We start from the raw sequence: 22,762 nt of genomic DNA on the forward strand, positions 1-22,762 counted from the left end.
TAGTAGCAACAATAGGAGAAGCCTCATCTAGGGAGGTATGGTTTCTGGTGGTAGCCATCAAATTCTTTACCTTTCGAAGTAGTTCAAACTCTTCTGTAGAGATGGTCTCTTTTCCTTTGGTATTTTTTGGAGCCATCATAGAGCTGAATTCTTGAACAAACCAAACCCTTAAAAAAGTTTTTATATCAAGCAATACCCAACCGAGGGTAATTAATCGAGGACTTCCTTCTTCAACACTAATGTCTCAATCAATGAGACATAATAGCAGCTTCGGTAATGAGCTAGTAGCACATATCATAGTTGCAAGTAACAAGTTGTGACCGAGTAAAAAGCGGACAACAATAATTTGAACCGAGAGTTGCTGCAATTATTCAAAAAATAGGGTCTGTCTTCTTCATGAACACACTTGTGCTGCCCAAAACTCGACCAAGTTCCTTACTTTGCTGTAAATATATCTTCAAAGACTCAAGAAGGAACTGGGCTCAGAGGCTGATCCAACGTCAGTGACCCATTGCTACAGATCATTCAACGTTAGCTTATAAGTGTGAATCCCAGCCAATCATCAAACTGGATTTGCGTGAGAGCCAGAAAACGTAACTCAGCAGCAGTGCTACGTCAAGATATACTTACACAAGAAAATGCAACGTCTTCTTAACTTATAGTAATCCTTGACGATCCCATGTCAAGATATAATTGGCAAGCCGAGCAGTGCAAGCAACAGTAGAAGTGTAATTCACCAGCTGGATAAACAGTAACGTGATAAAAATCTTGTGAAGCCAATGAAGCCTGAAGTGTAACTCAACACGCTGAAGCTTGAATAACAACAACGTGTCTTCCAGGTTTAATCCAATTGGAGAAACAAGCCTTAATCCAGAATATGGAGACTTCCTAATAGCAATAGAGATATATAAAGAAAACTAAAAATCTGTTGCTAATCAATGACTCAGACCAGAGTAGAGATACGATCTGGAATTTAATTTGAAAATCATCCTTAAATAGCAGCAACGTGACCTGCTGGATACAAATACGTATCTTGCTGTAACATCCCAATCTGAAGTATGATAATTCGGAATTACAACAGCGTGCAAGCTTCTTCAGCAATATTCTCCGAGTAGAATCAACTTCTCCTTTCTCTGAAGCACACTTCTAGAGATGGTAGCCGTAAAAAAACTTTCTGAATATAGCAGTGCTGGTTCCAGAAAAAAAACTATCCAGCTACTCAAACAAGGGAGACTTCTGAGTAGCAGCTGCGTGCTGGAGATTACTGGACTCAACGTAGGATCCCAGAAAAGAAGACTTACCTGAGAGCTTAGCAATCCAGGTATTTTTAAGAACAATACTCAGGTATTCTCAGAGACTACTGCTCTTCAATCAGTTAATTCAGCAAACACCAGACCAGGACAGGACAGATAGGAGTTTCTGAAAACTCCTCAGTATTTTTTCTGAAATCGCAACACTACTTCTATCAATCCAGCTCTTGCTATTTATGCCTCTCGAGTTTCTGTATCTAAGATTCATGAAAAAACAAAACCTCACGACAGTAGCCATGTACTATCTTCTTATTCTATTGTTTCACCATTGTCAGCACTAAAGTGTCAGTAGAAGAAAAATTAGCAGTAGCAAAACATCATCAAAAGATGCAGATTAGCAACAGCAAGACATCGTCAAAAGATGCAGATTAGCAGCATCAACAACAATCAGTTATAATACCCAAGGGGGAGTGTTGAGGTATCTATTGCTTTAGATTCAAGAACAAGGAAAAGAACCTATCTTTGTCATGCAACTCCTCCATGCCAAACAGTTCCTTCATGAGTCATAATCCTAGTAGAAAAATAATTGGAATCCTGAAATCATTGCTCCAATACCATGTTGATTTCAGAATTCCATAATTTTAGTCTTCAACCTAAGACAATGGAAGAGAGAAGGAAGAAGAAGAAAAAGAAGAGAAGAGAGGAGGAATAAGAGACAGGGCAACTGAGAGAGAGGATGACTAAGAGAGATTGGTGAGCATTGAGGAGAGAAAAGAGAGAAGAATTAGGGTTGTAGACTTATCCAAACCCTCCCCATTAACCTTTATTTATAGATGTCAATAGTACATAAGTTACAAGTATACCCTTTACGCTGAAAAAGTGAAGAAGAGAAAAAAAGATATTTATAATAATAACACCTGAATTTGTCTATATCTTTTAATATGAATTTTAGGATGGAAAGAGAGTTACCAAGTGCATTCACATTCTCTCCCGTAGTTTGTGTCTCCTTCCCTTGCTCGCATGTGCTCGTCTCCCCTCTCCTTGCTCTTTGCATTGTACTTTCCATTGCGCATACAGACATAAAAAAATATTTTTTCTATGAAAGTAGATCACCCAGTAATTCACTTTTGTTTTCAATTTCTCAAGGTCATGTACTTTCCAAGTGCACTAAAGATTACAAAGAATTAGATTTGGTATCTTTGCCTTAAAAAGTAAGGCAAAAAAAGTTTGAAATATTTGGTTTGAGTTACTTGGTTTACAATATTTGAGTTAGTGAAGTTGTTGATACTAGCATTTTTTTACTTGATTATACAAGAGGTGGATTCACACTCAAGCTTGCAAAATATTTGTTGACTTCATGCTGGGATCATTGACATTATCTTCCAGCTTGAGGGGGAGAATAGAAGGAAAAGTATGAAGGATGGACACTTAGGAGATTGTTTGATTTATTGATTATCAAACACCACTTGGTTCAACTTATTATTGTCACTCTATTACTTGGCTGGACTCACTCACTCACTGTTAAAGCTACTATCTACTATCTGGTATCTGGTGTTAGCTTGACTTTGGCTTGATTATTACTCTGGATTATTACTTTGGATTATCCTCAGCTTATTACTTAGTGCATAACTTCCTTATTCAAGGATGGACTTGCTGCAGATTATCTTATGTGTCATTATTGCTCTTAAGGATTTTTACTACCTACTAGTTATTCGTTGCTATATCACTGCCTATTTGGTACGTGTTATTTGGGCTCAGGCCCATTTCAGTTGTTATTGTATCGCTCTGATTGAGACATTATTATTGAAGGAAGACTTCTTAGTTGCTGATTGTTGTCAGCATTGGTTATTCTGATGAAGAAAAAAGCACATGGAGGCCCCAGAATATTATCTTATGATAATTACCATTTACCCCCTTTATTTGGTATTTTTACTCCTATCATTTGAGAGTCGGGGCCTTGTGGAGGGACACCGTAATGGAGGAGTTTATTATTACACTTCTGAACAATGTCTAAAGACCCACTACCTACAGAGGATAGGAGTGTGCTCAACATCCAACATGAGTCAAGACTATTATTCACCCAAGAGGTGTTTTTTTGAGCTACACTGAGAAAGTGGGTAGACTCTGTGCCCACAATAGGGATACTTTTCCGCCTATGAAATTAAGCGAAAAATATTTTTTTATTATGACCATTTGACTGGTGTATGGAGCGATGTCTTATAGCTAGGAGTGATTTTACTTTCTCTTATATTATCCAGTTGGATATCTTGGAAAAAATATACCACTAGCTTGAGGGGGAGGAATGTTGAAAGATATGGTAGACTCCCATTTTATACAAGAAGTTCCTATACACCATTTATAGTAAGTTGGGTATTTATGATGTTCTCTCATCCTCAAGATGTGGGGGATGTTAGGAATTAGATGCCCTAATTCCAAACTAACGAGAAAAATAATAATAATCGTGGAAGAAATGAAAAACAAGCACGAGAACAAACAACAAGATTTATTTAGGTTCGCCTCAAGGTGAGACTACGTCCGCTATGAAGATGAAATAGTTTACAAGAGAAATCGCACACACTTACAAGTATTTTTCTCTAACATCTCGAGTTTCAAACTGCCCTTAATGAAACAACAATCAATATATCATGAATCTGGTGGGGGCTCCCCACCTCCCTTCCAACCCCCACAACAACTTTTTCGCGAAGATCGATCCATGTACCGAGGGCGTTGATTAGGCTCCACAACTTAAACATAGGAGTGTTGGAAAATAAGTCCAAGCCCACACAAACAAGGAAGGCCCACATGTCCAAGTGTGTGGAAGATGGGCTCAAGCCCACATACCAAGGAAAAAGGCCCACAGGCTATCACAGTGGTGGCATAATGGTAAATAAAGAATCATCTCATAAAGATGGCACTGATGTAATTAGTTTATGATTATGTCTCTTATTCACTCTTACTAGGGTGAAGGGTATTCTTATAATATTAATACTTTTGATATCTATAAATACAACTTCCTTTAGACAAGTCCTTTACCCTAATCTTCCTCATCTTTTCTCCAAATTTGGCACTCTTCCTCTTCTCCTCCTAAAACCTTCTCTCCACAACTCTTCTTCTTCTTTTCACCTTTTAATCATCTTTTACTATGATTATACATTATGGAATCCTAAGTTTTAATATTTTCAATTTGTGAAAGGTTCATCTAGAATCTATTCAATATAGAGAAAGGGCTAGCTAGAGTTAGAATCTTTTTGCCAATCTCTTGGCGAGATTGTATATTATAAAAAACATGTATTGAACTACCCATGGCTTAAAGAGAGCCAAAATCTATTTGTGTAAATTCTAACTATTAGAGCTTTGAAATAGTGAAAATTCCCATGCAAGGGTTCTTGGGCGGTGAATACCAATAGGGCAACATTGATAACAAAAAATTTTCTTATCTCCTATAGAGAGGAAGAAGATTAGTATGAGTTATTAAAGTTGACAAAAGGACGAAAAAAATTAAAGACGGGAAACTTTGTGGACATCCATTTTAATACTTATAGATAAATTACATTGGAAGATTAGACTTGGAAGCTTCCTTCTATCTTACTCTTATACTAGGAAACTATTCTTCCTAACACAAAGAAACTCTCTTTCCGTATCTTCGTATTTTACTAGGAAATAGGCCATTTGAATCCTTGTACAACACCACTTGAATCCATGTGGTTATTTATTTTAAACTACCCTTTCGTATGAGTTGCATCAAAATTATCCATTATATTTGACAACTAACATTGGATTGAATTGTTCATTGTATTCGAACTAAACTAGAACACTTATTCATTTATTTTTTACTTCACAAAGCAACTTGTCTATTAATACATTTTTACAGAATTTATATCCTTATTTTCATATATTTTTATGTATTTTATCATATTTTTATATTTAAATATTTTTAAGTGGTTTGATCCAAACCTGAGCTACTGCTAAAAGGCTCAAGCTTGGGCTACATGTCTAACCTCTTTCACGAAGCCCATAAAGAGATATCCTGTAAGTGGGCTAGGTGGTCCATCCACATATGATCCCCCCAAAGCACATCTTGTTATTCTTCTCATTATTACCATCCGTTGGGTCTTCATCAGTCTAAACGATAGAAAAGGTAAATAAGAGACCTTTCAGTTGTGTTCCCCTTCTTCCCCCTCTACCTCTTTTGTTTTTCCTCCGCCGTGCCCCTCGCCCCCCGTCTCTGTTCCTTCTCTCTTCAGCATTAGATGATGGGTGTGGGCACTTCTTTACCATGTCATCTCCTCCATCTCTGGCTTCTACGTTTCGCTCGTTTGTCGCTTCCCGCGCGCTCCTCCACCTCCGTTTTCCGATCTTCGCCCTGATTCCTAGGCTGGACGATTTCAGATGGTGATCATGTCCGACGAGCCCTCGACTGTCGTGCAACCCAACGGATCTCCCCCTGATAAGCAAAACGCGCAGCCCGAAAGCGCCGCTACTGTTCCCTCTTCTCGCAAGGTGCGACTCCCCCGTGCCTGCACTTCCCGTTCCGCCGCGCGTCTTTACCACGCGGCTGTTGCCCTTGGCACTGCCAACAGCAAGGACAAGGATAGGGATAAGGCTAAGGACGATCAACCACAAAAGCAATGCAGCAAGATCATCACACCGCTTGTTCATTCTCCCCCGCCTACCCAGGTGCCTCGGTGGAACCTCCGATCAATGTGGGAGTTGGCGTCCCTTCTCAACTTCTTACATGTAATTTCATTGCCACTCCTGCCTTCTCTGCACTTCTTTGCCTTTCTCTCGATTTCTCTTCCTAGGCTTACTGGTTTGTGCTCGCCTTTTCGCTTTTCAGGTGTTTAGACCACTTCTAAATATTGGAATTGAGTTCTCGGCGGAAGAGCTCGAGACCGCGTTGATTACTCCGAACAACACTTTGGATGACATTCATATACCACTTTTGAAGGTCAGTGATGTGGTCATCAAAATGCGGAGGTTTTATGTATACTTTTTTTTTTTTTTTCTTAAACAAAAAACATTTTTTGGCTTTGTTGTGTGGGAAAAGTTCTAATTTTTCGTCCCTATAGTGTGCCAATTTGCTTGTTTTTGTTACGCTTGATATAGTTAAATCTTGTGGAATGACATATAATGGTATTTTCGGTGGCAGTGTTTTATTCATTTTGTTAACATTGCAAATGAAAGCCATGGACATCATCTTATTTTGAAAGAAGTTTCAGCTTCATTCGATCCATGGAGCTCGTCTATTTTGGTGGGAAATGAAATTTCTAATCATCAAATGCTCAAGGGGTTTGTGGATGATGAATGTCCCATTTGGATGACATTCTAGTAGCTATTGAATTTTCCCCTGCTATAAAAAATATTTTTGCAATCTGTATCTCTTGTCTCTTTAACAAATAGCTTTTTTTTTTGCTTTTTCTAACATTTTTTTTATGTGTTTTGTTTGTGGGGTTTGTGGATGATGAAGGTCCCATTTGGAAAGCACCCATGACATTGCACTATGCATATATGGGTGTCCTTGTCCTAATGATTGATTGAGGCTGTAAGCTGGCTGTCCACCTCAAGGAACTATCCTGGACAAAACAACAGCCAATCAGTCGCAGAGTCTATATGCATATACTGTCTATTCTGGAAAAGCAAAAAGATACACTGATGTAGTACTTGATGCTTAGTTACTTGAGTTGATTGGGCCCTTGACTCAATTGTCATATGCATGTGTAATCACATTAAAAAAAAAACACTTAGCTTTTCCTTCTGGTTTTCTTGTTCAGGCAATTCCTCCTGTTACACGGATGGCATTGGGCCGAGCAACTTGGGTGACAGTATTATGCAGAAAGTTGAGGGACTGGTGGCACTGGGTGAGTAATTGTTGCACTTCTTACTTCCTCTTTCTTGGAGCATGGAGATAAAAATATATTGCATTAAGCTTGGGGTGGCTTGATCTTTTATGTTTTTTCTGCAGGTTGCTGAAGGTGACATCCCTGTTGTTGCCGCGCATGGGTGAGTAGAATTAATTGCATGGCCATACACCTATTCAAAGTAAGTTTATATTATCTAATATATTGTGATGTCTGTCTGTGAAGATTGGAGGTTGAAACATACAAGAATCTGGATCCTGGGATTCGCGTACAGATTTTGAAAGCACTATGTGACATACGTGTTGAGGTATTGTGATATCCACACTTGCTAAACTTTGTTATTCATATTATTATATCTTGAGAAGAGATTCATTTAAAAAGAAATAAAGATCTTACCGAGGGCCTGGGAGTTACACCAATTTATATATTCTATGTTCTTGATGTTCATCAGTTTTGAATATTAAGTCCCTCATTGTGCAGCAAGAGGACATTCGAAGTTATATTGACAATTCTTTGAAACATGGAGTACAACTCTCAACATTCCGAAAAGAACGGATTGGTGGTGATTCACAAGGAATTTCTTTCTGGTAACTACCTTTATGAACTTGGAAGCTTCTAAAATTCATTCTCTTTATGGTGTCCTTGTGGTCTCTGTAACTAGTTGAGTTGAACAGAAACTTTTGCCAGTTTGTTTTATGTAGTTTATGTGACTGAAGCAGTACTTGTTGTCCATTTAGGTATGAAGATGATCCCGTTGTTGGTCAACGCCTTTACAGAGAAATCAGGAAAGTTGATGTAAAAAAAGGAAAGGGTAAGGGAGTTCCCTCCACTCCTATTGTATCCATCCAGTGGGAAACTGTTGCCTCCAATTTAGATGAATTCCAGGAAGCATCAGTAAGTTACTTTCTCTTTGCATTTTTGGCCCTTCATAGAAAATTCAAGCCTATGCATGTTCTTATGTAGATTATTAATTCCCCATGGTGGTCATCTCAGAGTAAAGGATTCCTGGCATCTGAAGGTGTTATCTTTGTCTTCTGCACTTCTTTATTGATCTTGTCCATCTATTTGCAGGAGAAACTTGTGTCAAGTAAAAATAGGACAGAGGCTGCACTTGGAAAGAGGTTAAAGAGTGATATTATCCCAGAGGTTGATAAAATACATAAGGTATCCATAACGGTGAGGTCAAAAGTTGTACTTGGTTAGAAAAATGAGATTGAGCTATACATATAAAATGCTGATGCTGGACTTTTTTTGTAGAGGAAAGAGAGGCTGCTCAAAAAGCAACATAGACAAGCACTGCTCCTTGACAGCTATTCGAATCCAGATGGGATTGCCACTGGACGCTCTCTTCGTGATAGAAAACCTGTCACCTACACTTTTGGTGAGAGAGTTGATATGGATTTCTTCAATCATTGCTTTTGAAAAAAAATTCTTCTTTTATTTTTACTTGACAATGTTTTTAGGAAATATCATGGTCTATGCCTTAGCAAAGGCTACTGACCTTATTATTTTTTTTTTCAAAATAAAAATTGCTAAGCCACTTCCCCAGCACGTGACATGTTTTCCACTAGAGTTCCATCATGTTTTTAAAGCATTTGCTACTGACCTATATATCCTGAATGCATTTCACACTAGTAAAGTGTGTCACATCAGTGACCTTGCTGGCATAACACAGGAGAATCGGAATATGGCTTTCCTGGTTGTGTTTTTTTGTTGACCTTTGACTTGGATGCACCATTAGTGCCTTTCCTTGATGATACTGAGAGTTAACTAGAATACCTTGGGCATTCTTTTATTAAATTCATGTCCTTGTCCTCTGTCTTTCATCTCTGGAGTAGCCCTATCAAAGCCACCGGTCCTAGGACCTGAATACTGCAATTCATCCAACAATCCATTTCCAGAAGTCAAAAAGGCACAAACACTGCACATGCATATCCTGTTGCTTTTATAACCTCTACACCAAATTTGTAATTTGCTACTCTAATCCACATAATGCTTTTTTGTGTGTTTGGCAGACTATATGTGCTGAAAGTTGTCTTTATTTATCCATGGTTGTGTACTTTCTACTTAATGTTATGGCTACATAAAGCTGCCAACTGTGCAAACATAAACACAAGCCCATGTTCCTTTGCAATCCCAAAATTTCTCTAGCAAAAAAAATAAAAAAATCATAATCTCTACATTAATGAAAAACCAATCACAATTTCAACAAACAGAAAAAAGTGATTATCATGATCAACAATCAAATATAAAGCACATGAATGCGAGTTGCATACAAATGTGAAAGTGCTAGTATCATTGTTTTAAAGTATGTGGAGACCTTTTGCTAGATGTTCAGATTACTGCATGGTGAAGCATAAATCTTGTATTGCCTAAACATGTATTATAAATTTTTTATGTACAAAATATTGGGATGTGTCTTGATGTGGATTAGGCTTTAGGTTCAGTGGTTACGTAGGATTGTTGCCTTGCGTTTAGTTCTCTTGGCTTAGTTCCTTGAACCAATCTCTCTCTCTCTCTCTCTCTTTCTTTATATATATATACAATGTTATAATAACTCACCTGGTCATTCACCCAGAGAGAGAACAGCCGGGAGAGTTGACCAGGTCTGTCAAACCTACGCCAACCAGTTTTGACCATCTGTTGACCTGGTATAATGTCATGCCACCCTTTTTACGAAGGGGAATAAAGAAAACCTAAGGATGGAGAAGTCTCCCCTGGCATGAAGAAAATGATGGAGGCGACGGGGCTTCCGGCATTCCGAAGAAAAGGGGGAGGCGCAGCAGCCCTCCTCCCTCTCCCCCTTTTTATGATGCGAGCAGGGAGGACCCTCCACCTCCCTGTTGTCGTGCAATGGTGGAGAGGGTGGGGCTCCTTCCTGCCGTTACTGAGAGAGATGGGAGGGGTCACCCCCTTCCCCAATGTTGTGTTGGCCCTCCCTCTTCTTTCCATTATAGAAAGGGTGGAAAAGCTGATGACTGGAGTCTCATGGAACAAAGCTTGATTGCTGGTACATCACAATACAAAGGTTTCCTTCTTCACATTCAAAAAAGAAAAAATAATTTTCAGTGCCCTGGATTAGATCTACCGCTGATATTAATTTTTTTTTTTTTTTGGTCGGACTACTAGATGAAGAACTATGGGGGAGAGATAAAATCTTTCTTGGGTCCTTTTTCAGGCTGTAAAGTCAGATAGTTATAACTGCTTGGAGCCTAATGGGAACCCAAATTCAAAATGGTTGTCTTATTAAAATTTGGAAGTTAGGCTTATGAAATTACAATTATTATGGGGCATATAGTTCCTGTCTCGTAAAAAGAAAGAGTGTGAGAGGCTTGTATGGTGCATCCCCCAAATTTGTACTAGTTTTCAAAATTATTAGAATTGCAGGCTCTGGAATCAAGATAGGGATGTAAACTGGAAGGAACAGAATATGCTATTTCCTATACTGTTCTGATTATGCATGGTTTATTCTCTATACGGTTTAATCCGCTTGTTTTTTACATTTTTCATATATCATTTATTTACTCGTTTAGTGAACAGTAAATTCGGTTATCAAGTAAATAAACGTAATAATGATGAAAATTATTTAAAATTTTATAAAACTTAAAAGCTATGCTAAAATCAAATAATCATGTACACAAAGGCCTAGAACATTACCAGTAATGTATTAGAAAAATCATAAAATTTTCAATTTTTAAAAAATACTAAAATCTTATAATATCTCCGAAGTACTTACTACTCAAACAGAAAACTATTGAATTGCCCTGACATATAACCAGATAATTGGGTAATCAGATATGGAGTAACGCTAACCATTCTCTGTTCCATTCAATAAATGCTAAACAGGTAACTGTGTAAAATTAGTTGAATATGTAATGAGATAAGAAATTTTGTTATTTTGTTCCTTTTATTAAATGGTAATGAAAATCGGATAAATGGGTAAAATTGACACCCTTGAATCAAGACCAAATTTGTTGAAACAGGCTGGACATTTGACTCTATATATCTGCTATGCTTGATTCTGATGATTTTACTTAACTTCTGGATGTTAGAACAATTGCATGGCATAATAATGGAATTTTTTGTGATCACATGTAGTTCTTTTGATTCAAACTGACAGATGCTCCTGTGGTTTCTTTGAATGGCTGGATGCTCCTGTCATTCAAAGTGACAGATGCTCTTGTTGCCTACTAATTGTAATAACTAAAATTTTAATTTTATGTGGTTGTTTGTCTACTTTGTTGTATTGTATGTGCCTTCTTTTCCTTAAAGTCAGAAAGAAGAAAATGAGAAGAAAATGAAAGTTGTGTAACTGTCATGTTCATATTGTGTGGATCATGCCTCTTAAACTTGAATTTTGTAATTTTGGTTCTTTCCCTTGCTGTCTACTTTGTAGCATGCAGGCCTCTTGATTTAATTGTTATCTATCTATTTTGCAGATGATTATGACCGGTCAATAAATGAGGCCATAAAAATTACCAAGTATGCAACTCTTACCTTGAGTTACACTTTATTAATATCCCCTTTTTACTCTTTGTATGGATGTGTTTGCACGTATGCATGTGCTTGTGTCCCATAATTACTAATTATATACTCCCTGTTGCCTTAATACTTGTATTAAGGCCTATAATATCCTAATTTTATATTTCTGAGAGAGTTTTATTCTTTTTATGGCTACTTTTTCATATGTGGTTCCTCTACATTTCAGGAAAAGACAAACTTCACCTGAAGCAATTATCAAACGTGAAGCCATTTCAAAGCTTGAGGCTTCATCCAATGGAAGCAGATGGAATGGTCTTCCACAAGGCTTTCAACATGTATCTAATGGTACCCCATCTCCAAAGTCAATTGATCATGATGAAACTGATGAAGAGCATAAAACTGGACTTCTGGAACGCATGTATGGTTTCATTTCCCTATCAATTTGTTTCTCATAGTTTATTTTATTTGTTATCTATTTTACATACTTTATGCTTAATATCTAACTTTAGCAATCGGCGAAGGCAAAGACCTCAACGGTACTCGGAGAAGGAGTTTATAGACGCTGTTTCTGATCATGAGGCAGAATTTGACAGTGATGATGATATTGTGGGTGAAGCAGTGTATGATGATGAGTATCTCAGAAGCCGGAAACAGAGAAAGGTGTCAAGCAGCTCGGAGGGAGATGAGGAGTATAGATGGGAGGAGGAAAATGCTGAAGATGAGGAAGAAGAAGAAGATTCTTTGAGTGTTAGTGAAGATGAGGAAGAACAGCAAAGTTCCAGAAAAGTTCCAACTCGTAGCAGGAGGGGAGCAAAAACAAGATCTGTTGATGAACTTCAATCAGGTCTGCGGCGAAGCAAGCGAGCCACTCGAACGCGCATTGACTACAGGCAGTATGAGGTGTCAGACTCTGAAACTGATTCAGCAAGGCACAAAATTGCTACTGTGTCTGAGAGAAACTCAGATGCCAGCAATAATGTGGAATATACAAGGGAAAGCCAAGCTTCTGAAGAAGATGAAGCAGATCAGGAAATAAAAGTTGATCAATCTGCATCTGATTATGTTGAATCAATTCACAAAGAAGAAAACCAACCCCATGAAAAAGTCAGTAGTCCACCTGATCAAGGAGCTGAAGTTGTAAGGAAAAGACGGTTCCTTGACCTGAATGAACTTGCCCCAGGTACTGGCTTTGAAGATGGGTCCACCACCGTGATGAAAGATGAAGATGTGAGTTGAGTTTTTTGGAGGAAAGGTGTATGATAATATTCTATGAAGCAATGTATGATAGTTCTAAATTTTGGTAGCTCACGAGGGGCATTATTAAGTTTCTCTCCAGCAGATGAGATGGCATATGGAAGCAAACACGTCGGATGTATTTATATTTAGTTGGTTTAGAAGGGAGCGCAGGAGCTAAGACGTGCAGATAGGTAGATATCTTCTTGGAAGTCATTACCTGAGATGAAATGCTTATCAGTTTTTTTTTTTTTAACTAGTTTAACTGGGTCTGTTGCCTGGTCGACTATTCCAATGTGCAAGATCTGCGTAACCTGAGCTTTAAAATGCTATATCTTAGATGTGTTTGCAAGTAGAGCCGTTGGTCCCCAACTATTCATTTTCTCATGGTACATTCTCCAACCGAGGTAAATGCATTTTAGATGAGGTTATAGCTAGTTTTTTTTTTAGCTCGGCCTTATGCTGCTGTTGTACTTCTAGAATTATGCAGGAAAATTGTACTTGTAACTCAGATTGAGAAACAGTTTGTGACCCCTGAATCTAAGTTTATTCTCAATCCTAATTGTTTTAGATTTCTTACCAGGACAGGTTACCCATTGTGGTCTATTATTTCCCCCCCAAATTATGCATTTTCTACATGCATGGATCTGTACTGATTTTGAAACCAATGTAGTTCTTGTGTGGCCATGTCAAATTGTGAAGACAGTTTGTATCAGGTGCAAGCCGCTTGACCCAATGATAGTTTCTTAATTGATCAGCCTTTTGAACATTTGGAGGAATTAGCTTTTCTCTCTGGCTAAGACAAAGCTCAATCACCAAAACACCAGGCAAGCTCCAACTAGATAATTGAAAGTTGATGATCTTTATTGAGCTAGTTTAAATTAGATATTTCGACATATGGATTAAGCATTAAATGTGAAAATCATTTTAATTGATGGCTTTTCCTGTTGGTTGTGATGCTGCTTTACTCTTTGCCCTGTACCCAAAATCTCCGCCAGCCAAACTGAGCCATCGGAAGGGCCAAATTGTTACTGTGCAGGCATGAACTATTCAATTCGAAACCAGCATCTTACTTGGAACAGGTGAAGGATATCAGAAAAAAGTCATAATGGTACACTTAGTTCCTGTTAAAACTCGTCTCCTAGGTGATTAGAAATCCATTCTGGGTGCTTGTTTTGAATCCCTTTGTGAACTACATCTGCCTTGGCCTTTGAAGAACTAGCAGAAAAACTTTGCAGGTATATTTCTAGTTACTTGAGAAGGTAAGATCTGTTCACATGGAAATGTTTTTTCTTACGTGGGATGTGTGGTTAACACTGGCCCATTGGCAAACCCCAGTTGGGGGAATCTGTTCCAGGGACCTGTGAGTTTAGTGAAAAAATTTAAAAACTTTTTTTATCTAAAAACAAATTGGTCATCTTAAATCAACTGTTCTACCCTTTGTATTATCTTACATTTGAGTTGTTATATTATTACAAAAATGGTTAGTAAATTAATTAGATTCTTCCAAATCATCTTGATTTCTTCCTAGATTTTGTCCAAATTCTACATCATCTCCAATTACATCTATTGGTTCTCTCTTTCAATCCCTTCATCACGACGATCTGATATCCGTATAAAATTGTGAATAACCTAGCAAAAAGTCACTACATTGTATTTGGTGGTCGATATGAAGTTAGATGAATACTTGAAGGATTCCCTTCGAGGCTGATTGCAGTAAACATGAGTAAATCTGTCCTCCAAGGGTATAACCTCCACCTTCCGACTCTAAGACAGTTGACCTGATGCAAGAGAGGGTATAGAGATTGCTCCATCGGAGCTTCTTCTTATCTTCGATGCTCGAGGCATCTTCTTTTATTGTTTCCTCTCGGACAGTACCAAACTTGGCACTGAAATATCTTTGGTGTTGGTGCTTGTTAGTTCTTCCAAAAAAAAAAAAACTGGAATCGTCTGAAAAAGAAAAGAAAAGGTAAAAGAGGGAGATGACAGCTTTGATACACTTTTCCCGCTTTCAGTAATCTCTAATACCAAATTAATCCTTCCATCCTCCATTCAAATATACACAAGTAACGGTTCATCGAAAATTCTTCTTTAAATGCCTCCCATCAAATTTTTTCAGAAAATTTTACCTTCTATTTTCTAACATTAACATCAACAAGGCTTCCATGAAAACAAGATGCATAAATGCCTATTCCACTTTCTTCACAACCAATTTTTTTTGTAACATGTAGCAGAAGAATGCACCGGGGACAACTTTCTCTAGTCCCATTAATAACTACTTGGCTTTTACAATTTTAAAGTTCTACTCAACACCAACTCATTTTTTATTCTGTAGCCATCTGCACTCTTAACAAACTGATATACAAGAGCATAAGAATGGAGTGGAGAATAACTAAACTGGTAAGATAGACAGAGATTACCAATAAATAATCATGCCTCGCCACCATTAGCCAGTGAGACCCATGCGACTCTAGCTTGAACCAGCAGTCTGCAATTTACTACCACACGTCAAGTTACAATTGCAAACCACCCATTAAATGAGTCACATATTCCCATCTTGACATTCAATAGAAATGCACCAACAAGGCAAATTTTTGAATGAAGTGTCACTCTTAACTGTTTAATTAAACACCCAACAAGACCACTCAAAGTTCAGTAGCAAACCACTTACAAACCACAAACAGTTTCCACTATAATGATCAACATTTGCCAGAATACTCGGTCGAGTTGCATTAGGTCTAAGATGTGATTATGACCCGGAAGAAACCCATTAATTTAACTGAATTTGTATGTCCAATCTTTCTTACCTGAATTATTTCAAACACTTGGTGTGCAAACTCAGATCTTTGATACCACGGCGGCACTAAAAGCAGCTTTATGAACATCAATGAAGATTAATAATAATAACAAGAAAGAATGTATTGAATTCTAACGCTCACATAAAACACCTGGGAAATCCATTCGTGGACATGTCAGAACCACATTTGTTTTCCTATACTCACTGTGTTTTCATCATTGTGTAGCTTGTTAATGGTGTTTCACAACACAGCTGACTTGGGTTGAGTTTAGCATTCAACTCCATGCCATGGAGGAGAATAGAAAACTGTAAACTAGAATTTCATTCCATGGCTCTGGTGTGGCCCCAAGAATGTTTCATGAAAAGAAAAATAACGGGCATTCTTGTTGGACCATGAACACTTTTATGTTTGCTCTTTTAGAGGCAAGCAGACACTAATAAAATGCTGCTTGTGGTCTTTAAACCTTCTTCTCCTTTGAATTCACAAACAATCTTTTTCCCAATTCCGAAGCTGTTTGAATAAGTGATGTAGATAGGTAACTTGAGGTGTCACTAAACAGTTTGGCTCACAGATGAGCTGCCAATATCCAGAAGGGTTTACTCTCCTTGACATTATCTTCTAAGTTTATGGACCTTCCAGTATTTGAGAATTGAGATTTCAACTGTTCGTCAAATGGGTTTCACAATCTCTTAGCTACAAATGGAATTTGTTGTTGTATCTGAATAATTTTTATGTTCATACTTTCTTCAATAGATTCAAACAGTAGTCCAGTTTACCCCCACCATCTTCCCTTCAGTAATGCCACATAAAATATACAACGTATGAAAGGGGAGGGAGGAGATTATCACCTGTAGATCGAGGACGAAAGTGTTGAGAAGACGGGTGTGGCAAGAGGACTAAACGACGAAGATCGATTTTTCAAACTAGATCGGCTCGATGCTTTTCTACTTCATTGTTTTTCAGCTCGTCGTGGGTGGAAACTTATTCAATTTTCCAGATAAGCGATGAGTATTATAGACATTATTGTCTAATAAGTCCACCATTAGACATTTCATCCAATAGTTTTTTTTTTTAATATTTTATCCCAGAAGGAGAAAACCAAATCATGTTAGAAAAAAATGGAAATTGGAAATGGTAAAACCCATTAGATTACTCAAAACTAAATGTCCAAATAATGCTCACTGGCAGTGAGTTAGAAATAACTCTCAGGATTCTGCAATAGCTGTAAAAATGATAACTATTGTAAATCCATAGTTGAGATGAATGTACTAAGTATTAATGTACTTTCAACAGAGTTAGATGATCATCTATCTGAAATTGTCAACCAAATTTCTGACCTAAAATAAAAAAAAAAAAAACTTAAAATTGCTCCTCAACTAAAGCAGTGAGCTGCAAATCAAATATAAAAATGTCTTCTCATGTATTAACTATGAATTTTTCAAAAATGTCCTAAAATAAAATTCTTAATAAAATGCCCTTCAAATATAAACTGATTAGATACCAAATTCCAAATAAAAGTAATCTCCATAATCGATTATCTACTATTATAGTATTTTAAAACTTTGACTTAAAATCTGGATACTAGCAAACAAATAAATGAATCGGTTAGGTAAACAAGTGCATTTGTAGTTCTATTAGGACATTATGATGCCAAAATATTATGAATGATATTTTAATCCTATACTAAGTACATTATTGTATAAATTGACAATGTTTTAGTATTTTCAAAAACTCTTATGCATTCCAAGTATCTTGAAACTTTTGTACGAGTATTCAAGACAACTGGTTTGGCACTCTCAACCCTAAAAAGAAACTTTTCCAAAGAGAGTTAGAAATCTTAGACATACAATTTGTCATGGTAAATTAATAGAGTTGATGTTGACTGTGTGTTGACTCCCTTCTTGAGTTTGATGATAACAAAACTTAATAGAGCTAATAATTGTAAATCTAGTATTTCACATTTTTTCCCCTTCAAGAGACATCAATTTCAAGGTCTAAAGCATTGAATCATTGCAAGCTTCTAAAAGACCTCAAGCCTTATAGAAAGTCAAGAACTCTTGAAGAATCACCCTTAGAAGATGAAGAAATATTGAAGACTAGTTTTATGATTCACCGAGAAATGTCAAAAACTCAATCTATGTAAGAGAGTTGTCCACTCCCAAAATTTGAGGTACAATGTAAACTTAGAGCTTTAGGACATATTTTGTTTACAAACATGTTTTCACAAATACATAAACACATTTCATATGTGTTAGAATTACTTAGGATCATTCATTACCATGCTTTGAAAGTTTATAAGATGAACTGAAATTGGAATCATTGATCAACCATAAGTGCAAAGGCAAAAAATATAAAGCATGATCGATCAAACAAGGTCGATCGATTGATCATATAGAACATGGCTGATCTGTGCTATAAATCATGATCGATAAACCCATGTGGACAGATCGATCAATAATGTCTAGGCTAAGAAAATTCTTGTTTATTAATCGATTAACCTTTGAGACTGATTGATCATACAAAACTTTGACAATCAGAGACTTAAAACATGATTGATCATAGGAAGATCATTGATCGATCATACTTACAATGCACTGCCATAGAGAATTCTGGGTGATTAATCATACCATGTACATTGATCGATCAACTTAAAATGTTATACCTCATGGGAAGATATTGATCTATTATACCATCAATAAATAAGTCATATTTTGATAGAAAAATAGTTGTAACCCTTGATTGATCGATCATCCATATTACACTAATGAATCAATGTAAACTCAACTTTTTTTAAATTGGCAAAAAAAAAATGACTAGTTTAGCTTGGGGAACTTATAAACACCCCACTGAACCTCCCATTGAGAAGTTAATGAGCCTTTATTGGTATATCCATAAACATTTATTCTCAAACCCTTGCAAATTTTCCTAAAGTGCATTTTTGAGAAAAAGTGAGCCAAACTCTGGAAAAATCTTTTCTCTTTTCTCATATCTTCTCCATTGCATATGCATTAGACAAACTCCAACATCTCTCATTTGGCTACAAAGGTTGGAGGCTTGGGTCTCTCAAAGGAGAAGGTTTCTCTATAATTGATAAGGCTATAAGTTTTACCTTTCTTTTGTATTTTTGTTTTGAGATAGATTCATATAAAACCTAATTAAACCATAGGCCCATGACGATAAGGGATTATTATCACTTAGGTTCAGGAGATCGGGGATTATTTTCTCCCTTTGCTTCTCAACTCCCAAAAGTTTATCTTCCACCATTTTTAAGTTTTGGGGGATGTTAAGGAAATCATTGTAGATATCTAGTAATATAAGGGAAATGTTAAAATTTTACTTTTCTAGGATTATTTACAATTCTTTATGAATATCTAATTAACTAATGCAATTAACCGGACATTTCAGTTTCAAAGTTGCTTTAGTTGACAACAGTTAGCCTTAGTACTTCCCTCCATTGTCAGTCATAGAGAGAATTTCCGCGCATGCACAGATGCAAGGAAGCTTGAAGAGGAAAAAAGGTCTCTGAAGCGATCCTACTATCTATTTTTTTATGCCTGCAAGCGTGGATTCATATCTGAATATAGTCTTTTGATAGCAAATCTATCGATAAATGTGGTCGTGGAATCAAAGGAAAAATGCCTTTAGAATATAAAACAGATACACGAGTACGCTTTCTCGAAACTGAAACATAAACTTTTTTAAGACACATTTATCTTTATACCAACTACTATAAAAAACCAAGACAGGACGAGCACAAAAGACCTTGAAAGAGGAAGCTATGTTCATCTTCGATTTGGAGGGTGGAAGAGGCTAAATTGAGCTTGGACTGATACGTACTAAACGAAAAATCTACTGAGACTTGTACAGCAGCAACTAGAAAAGAAAGAGTTAGCATATAGGGCCCAGAATCACTGTAACTGTGATTATGAATGGAGTATATCTGCGTAAGCAAAACATCAGTCGTGTGCAGGATGGATTTGCTAAAAGGATAACGGTCCATATTAGTGTGCAAAGGCAAGCAAGCTGTTTGGTGCTTGTCTTTTCTGATAAATTATTGAATGATAGTGTTTGTGGAATGTTTAAAAGAAGCTGGACAACTTTCATCGAAACAGAAGCGAAATTCTCCACTGCTGCTTGCCTAGGATGCTCATGAAGACAGATTCTACTTCAAGTAGGCTTTTGGTACTGTTTAAAGAGTGGCCATCTTTCAGTCTATGCAACACATCCATGGGACCGGCCGCCGCAAGTGAGAATCAAGTGCCCAGGTCCAGATTGACTCAACATCTCCAGATTGACTGTTATGGTCGCAGGATTGGTTATCTCTATACGAGGCTTGTGACGCTTGAGAGTCAAGATTCAATGAAATGAGTAGAGGCAAAGTGCTCCGATATGCTTAGTTTGCTATTATTCTCTACGTGGAGAATCATGCCAAAGGGAATCGGCTGCTCTCTGTCTAATCTCATTCAATTTTTTTGTTCTCGAGAGACATAATCTTCATATTCCACATCGTATCACTAAAATATAGGGTGTAATCTTTTTCATCGTATCTTTTGGGCCTGTGCATGAAACTCCATTGAAACGTTATTGGGTGTAATCTTAAAACAAGAGACGGAAGAACCATTTGCTCTCTCTAAAATATGATGGCTACTCCGCTGCTATTCCTTCTTTTCTAGACTAAAAATACCACCACTATGGAGCAGGTTAAAGACTAAACAAGTGATCAGAGTAAATGGGAAGCTTTACTAGGTAATGCTGGAAAGAGTTGGTCGCAGGTTCTGCTCTTCCAGCATGTGCAGAGGCATCTTGCTGTCAAACAAAAGAAGAATACATGAAAAGAAAAGAAATGTGAAGACGAGTAATGGCCTAATATGTGACCAGAAATCAGGAAAATGGCGTCTGCATCCTTTTCGCAACATGTAGGACCCATTTTAACTGCAATAAACTGTGCTCTGTGGTCTTTGATCCTTTAGAGGCGTGCTCAAGTTGCCTTTTACTGCTCCAAGACAAAGCCAGAGTCTCCTAAACAAGATCCTAATGGAGCTACGGCACATTGCTTTGGTTGTTGATTGCCATTCGAGGGCATGGCCTTATATACTGATTCAATCAGGGATTTGCTACAGCGTGTTATGCTTGTAAGCCATCTTTTGGGTATCTTCTACTACTTTTTCTTTTTGGTGTTCAAATCTTACTTTCTACTTAACTCTCTTTCTGGAAGTAAAAAACACAACTCTTAAGAAGTGAGGGGCTATTCACCTCCTCTTCTGGAAGAACTTCAGTAAACATGCCATGGTACATGAGGACCGCCGAGATGTTTCCTGGAAGTGTCTTAAACTTTCTGTTATTGTATTACTCCCAAGCAAGAAGACAAAACGAGACTACTTGTTATTTGATGTCGCGCCCTAGAGACCTATATGATGTGTTCTAGAGAGAGACGAATAGTACAGAGAAAGAGTAAATGCAAAGGGTGTTAGCGATTGACTAGAGAGAACCCTTTTTTAAGGCATGGACCAAATTGGTATAAAGCCACGCGGTTCCCTCCATGTCATGCTCGAAGCCATCTAACTTTGTTCTTCTCGTTCAAGGTCCGAGAAAGTGCAGCAGAATCGCTTCCCACTATAAAGAAAAACCCAATCCCTTCTCTCAAGCAAATTTTGCAAGCTTCCAAAAACACACCCAGATTCTTGCCTTAGCTTTTCCATTTCTCTTCTTGTCCTATCTTCTTCTTCCCTCCTACCTCCGCTACCAAACAAGATCATGGGCTGTTGGGTTTTCTCTCCTGCCTTTACTCTCCTCTTAAGCAACTACAAGCTGGTTTTCTAGGACAGAGAAAGAGGGCAAAGGAGGACAAGCTTAAAAAGGAGGCAGAGGAGAGCGAGAGCACGAAGGAGAGACAGAGATATGGGTGGTGGTGGTCGTCTTCGTGGGTTTTGGAGAATTTTGTATGCATTAACTTCTTCTCTAGTCTTCTTTTGGCTCCTGTCCGAAGAGATCCTATATACTGCAGGCACATCAACTATCATTACTGGTACGTCTTCAATTGGAAGTTTTGAGCATTCGAACTACAGAGGGAGAGAGACTTCTCCTTCACATCCAGATTTGGATCTCAATTACATGAGTAAGAGAAGAGTTCCTAATGGACCCGATCCCATTCATAACAGGTAATTATTTTATGCTTTCAACTGTTTGTTTGAAACAGTACGTACATTAGTACAATTATTCAAAGACTGCAACTACGTCAGAATTATCTCTTTTAGCCTCAGTAAGAGTCTCCTGGTTAGGAGTATAATGTTCCATTTCCTTACTTTTCTCAGTAACCTAATTGGTTCTCTGGCCTCTGACTCCTTTCTTTTGTTATTTCCCCAGAAAAAATAAAATAAAACAGAGGCTTCTTTTGGTTTTTTTCCTTTGGGTCTTCTTTTGGGATTCTAAGCTCTTTTTTTATGCTTCTTTTAAACTTCTAACATTGATAGTCCTTGGGTGCTGATTACTAATCTAATTTCTGAACTATCTTCGCATGGACCCAGTTAGTGCTCCGAGTTTAATTTTTTACACGTTCAAATCAAAGAGGAACAAGCAAAAGAGTGCTTATTCTCTTTATACACCTTGTCTTAGAACTCATAATCACTTTCTTTATATGTTGATATATCTTCTTGTCTACATCTTCAGTTGTTAAACCTTTTTGTCTTTCGGAAGCCTCCATCTTTAACTTTCAATCACATCTTACATAGTTTTGTTGATTATTCTCTTTGATAAATTTAATAGGAGAGCAGGGAAGTCTAGGAGGCCACCTGGTCGAGCTTAATGGAGTTGAGAGGTTCTCCCTTGGAGATGATGAATTATTACAAGATGTGGGTCCATCTTGTCTGTATGAGAAACTATAAAACACCTCATGCATAAGCAGAATGCTTACTTTTCACAGTGATGTACTTTATACAGTGTAATGTTGAAGGGGTGGTGGCCAGTAAAGAACCCTTGCTTCTTACACATACTACACATACAGAAGAACCCAGAAAAAAATTAGACATCTTTTGCAGGAACCAACTTTATTACTCCATGCTTTTCTTTTTTGAGAAAGAAGGAGAGAATTTTTTGAACATTCCATTTTTTTCTGTATGAGAGAGAGTGAGAGAGAGAGAGAGAG

The 22,762-nt window shown here is 37.4% G+C and overlaps 1 protein-coding gene across 3 annotated transcripts; it reads left to right on the forward strand.

Moving 5' to 3' along the window:
- The first annotated feature begins 5,390 nt into the window (after positions 1-5,390).
- LOC137936950 (DDT domain-containing protein DDR4-like) lies at positions 5,391-13,399 on the forward strand. 3 transcript variants are annotated; one of them, XM_068781930.1, is made up of 12 exons: positions 5,391-5,987; positions 6,088-6,198; positions 7,022-7,108; positions 7,213-7,250; positions 7,334-7,415; positions 7,589-7,695; positions 7,846-8,002; positions 8,180-8,284; positions 8,366-8,489; positions 11,548-11,590; positions 11,817-12,008; positions 12,100-13,399. In XM_068781930.1, the coding sequence occupies exons 1-12, from the start codon at positions 5,640-5,642 to the stop codon at positions 12,824-12,826; spliced, it is 2,121 nt and encodes a 706-aa protein (XP_068638031.1). In that variant the 5' UTR covers positions 5,391-5,639; the 3' UTR covers positions 12,827-13,399. The 3 variants fall into 3 exon arrangements, with proteins under 3 accessions (XP_068638031.1, XP_068638033.1, XP_068638032.1); XM_068781932.1 differs by having other exon boundaries at positions 12,112-13,399; XM_068781931.1 differs by having other exon boundaries at positions 8,180-8,272.
- The last annotated feature ends 9,363 nt before the right edge of the window (positions 13,400-22,762 follow it).

Source organism: Aristolochia californica, unplaced genomic scaffold, assembly GCF_029961685.1.
Source record: "Aristolochia californica isolate CCGP_79_NKW_82.1479 unplaced genomic scaffold, dmAriCali1.0.hap1 SCAF_7, whole genome shotgun sequence".
NCBI classification, from domain to species: Eukaryota; Viridiplantae; Streptophyta; class Magnoliopsida; order Piperales; family Aristolochiaceae; genus Aristolochia; species Aristolochia californica.

Coding starts and splice junctions, on each gene's coding strand:
- LOC137936950 (XM_068781930.1), top strand. CDS start 5,640: ATGGTGATCATGTCCGACGAGCCCTCGACTGTCGTGCAACCCAACGGA. Junction 7,696..7,845: donor TCACAAGGAATTTCTTTCTG/GTAACTACCTTT, acceptor TTGTCCATTTAG/GTATGAAGATGATCCCGTTG. Junction 8,003..8,179: donor ATGAATTCCAGGAAGCATCA/GTAAGTTACTTT, acceptor ATCTATTTGCAG/GAGAAACTTGTGTCAAGTAA.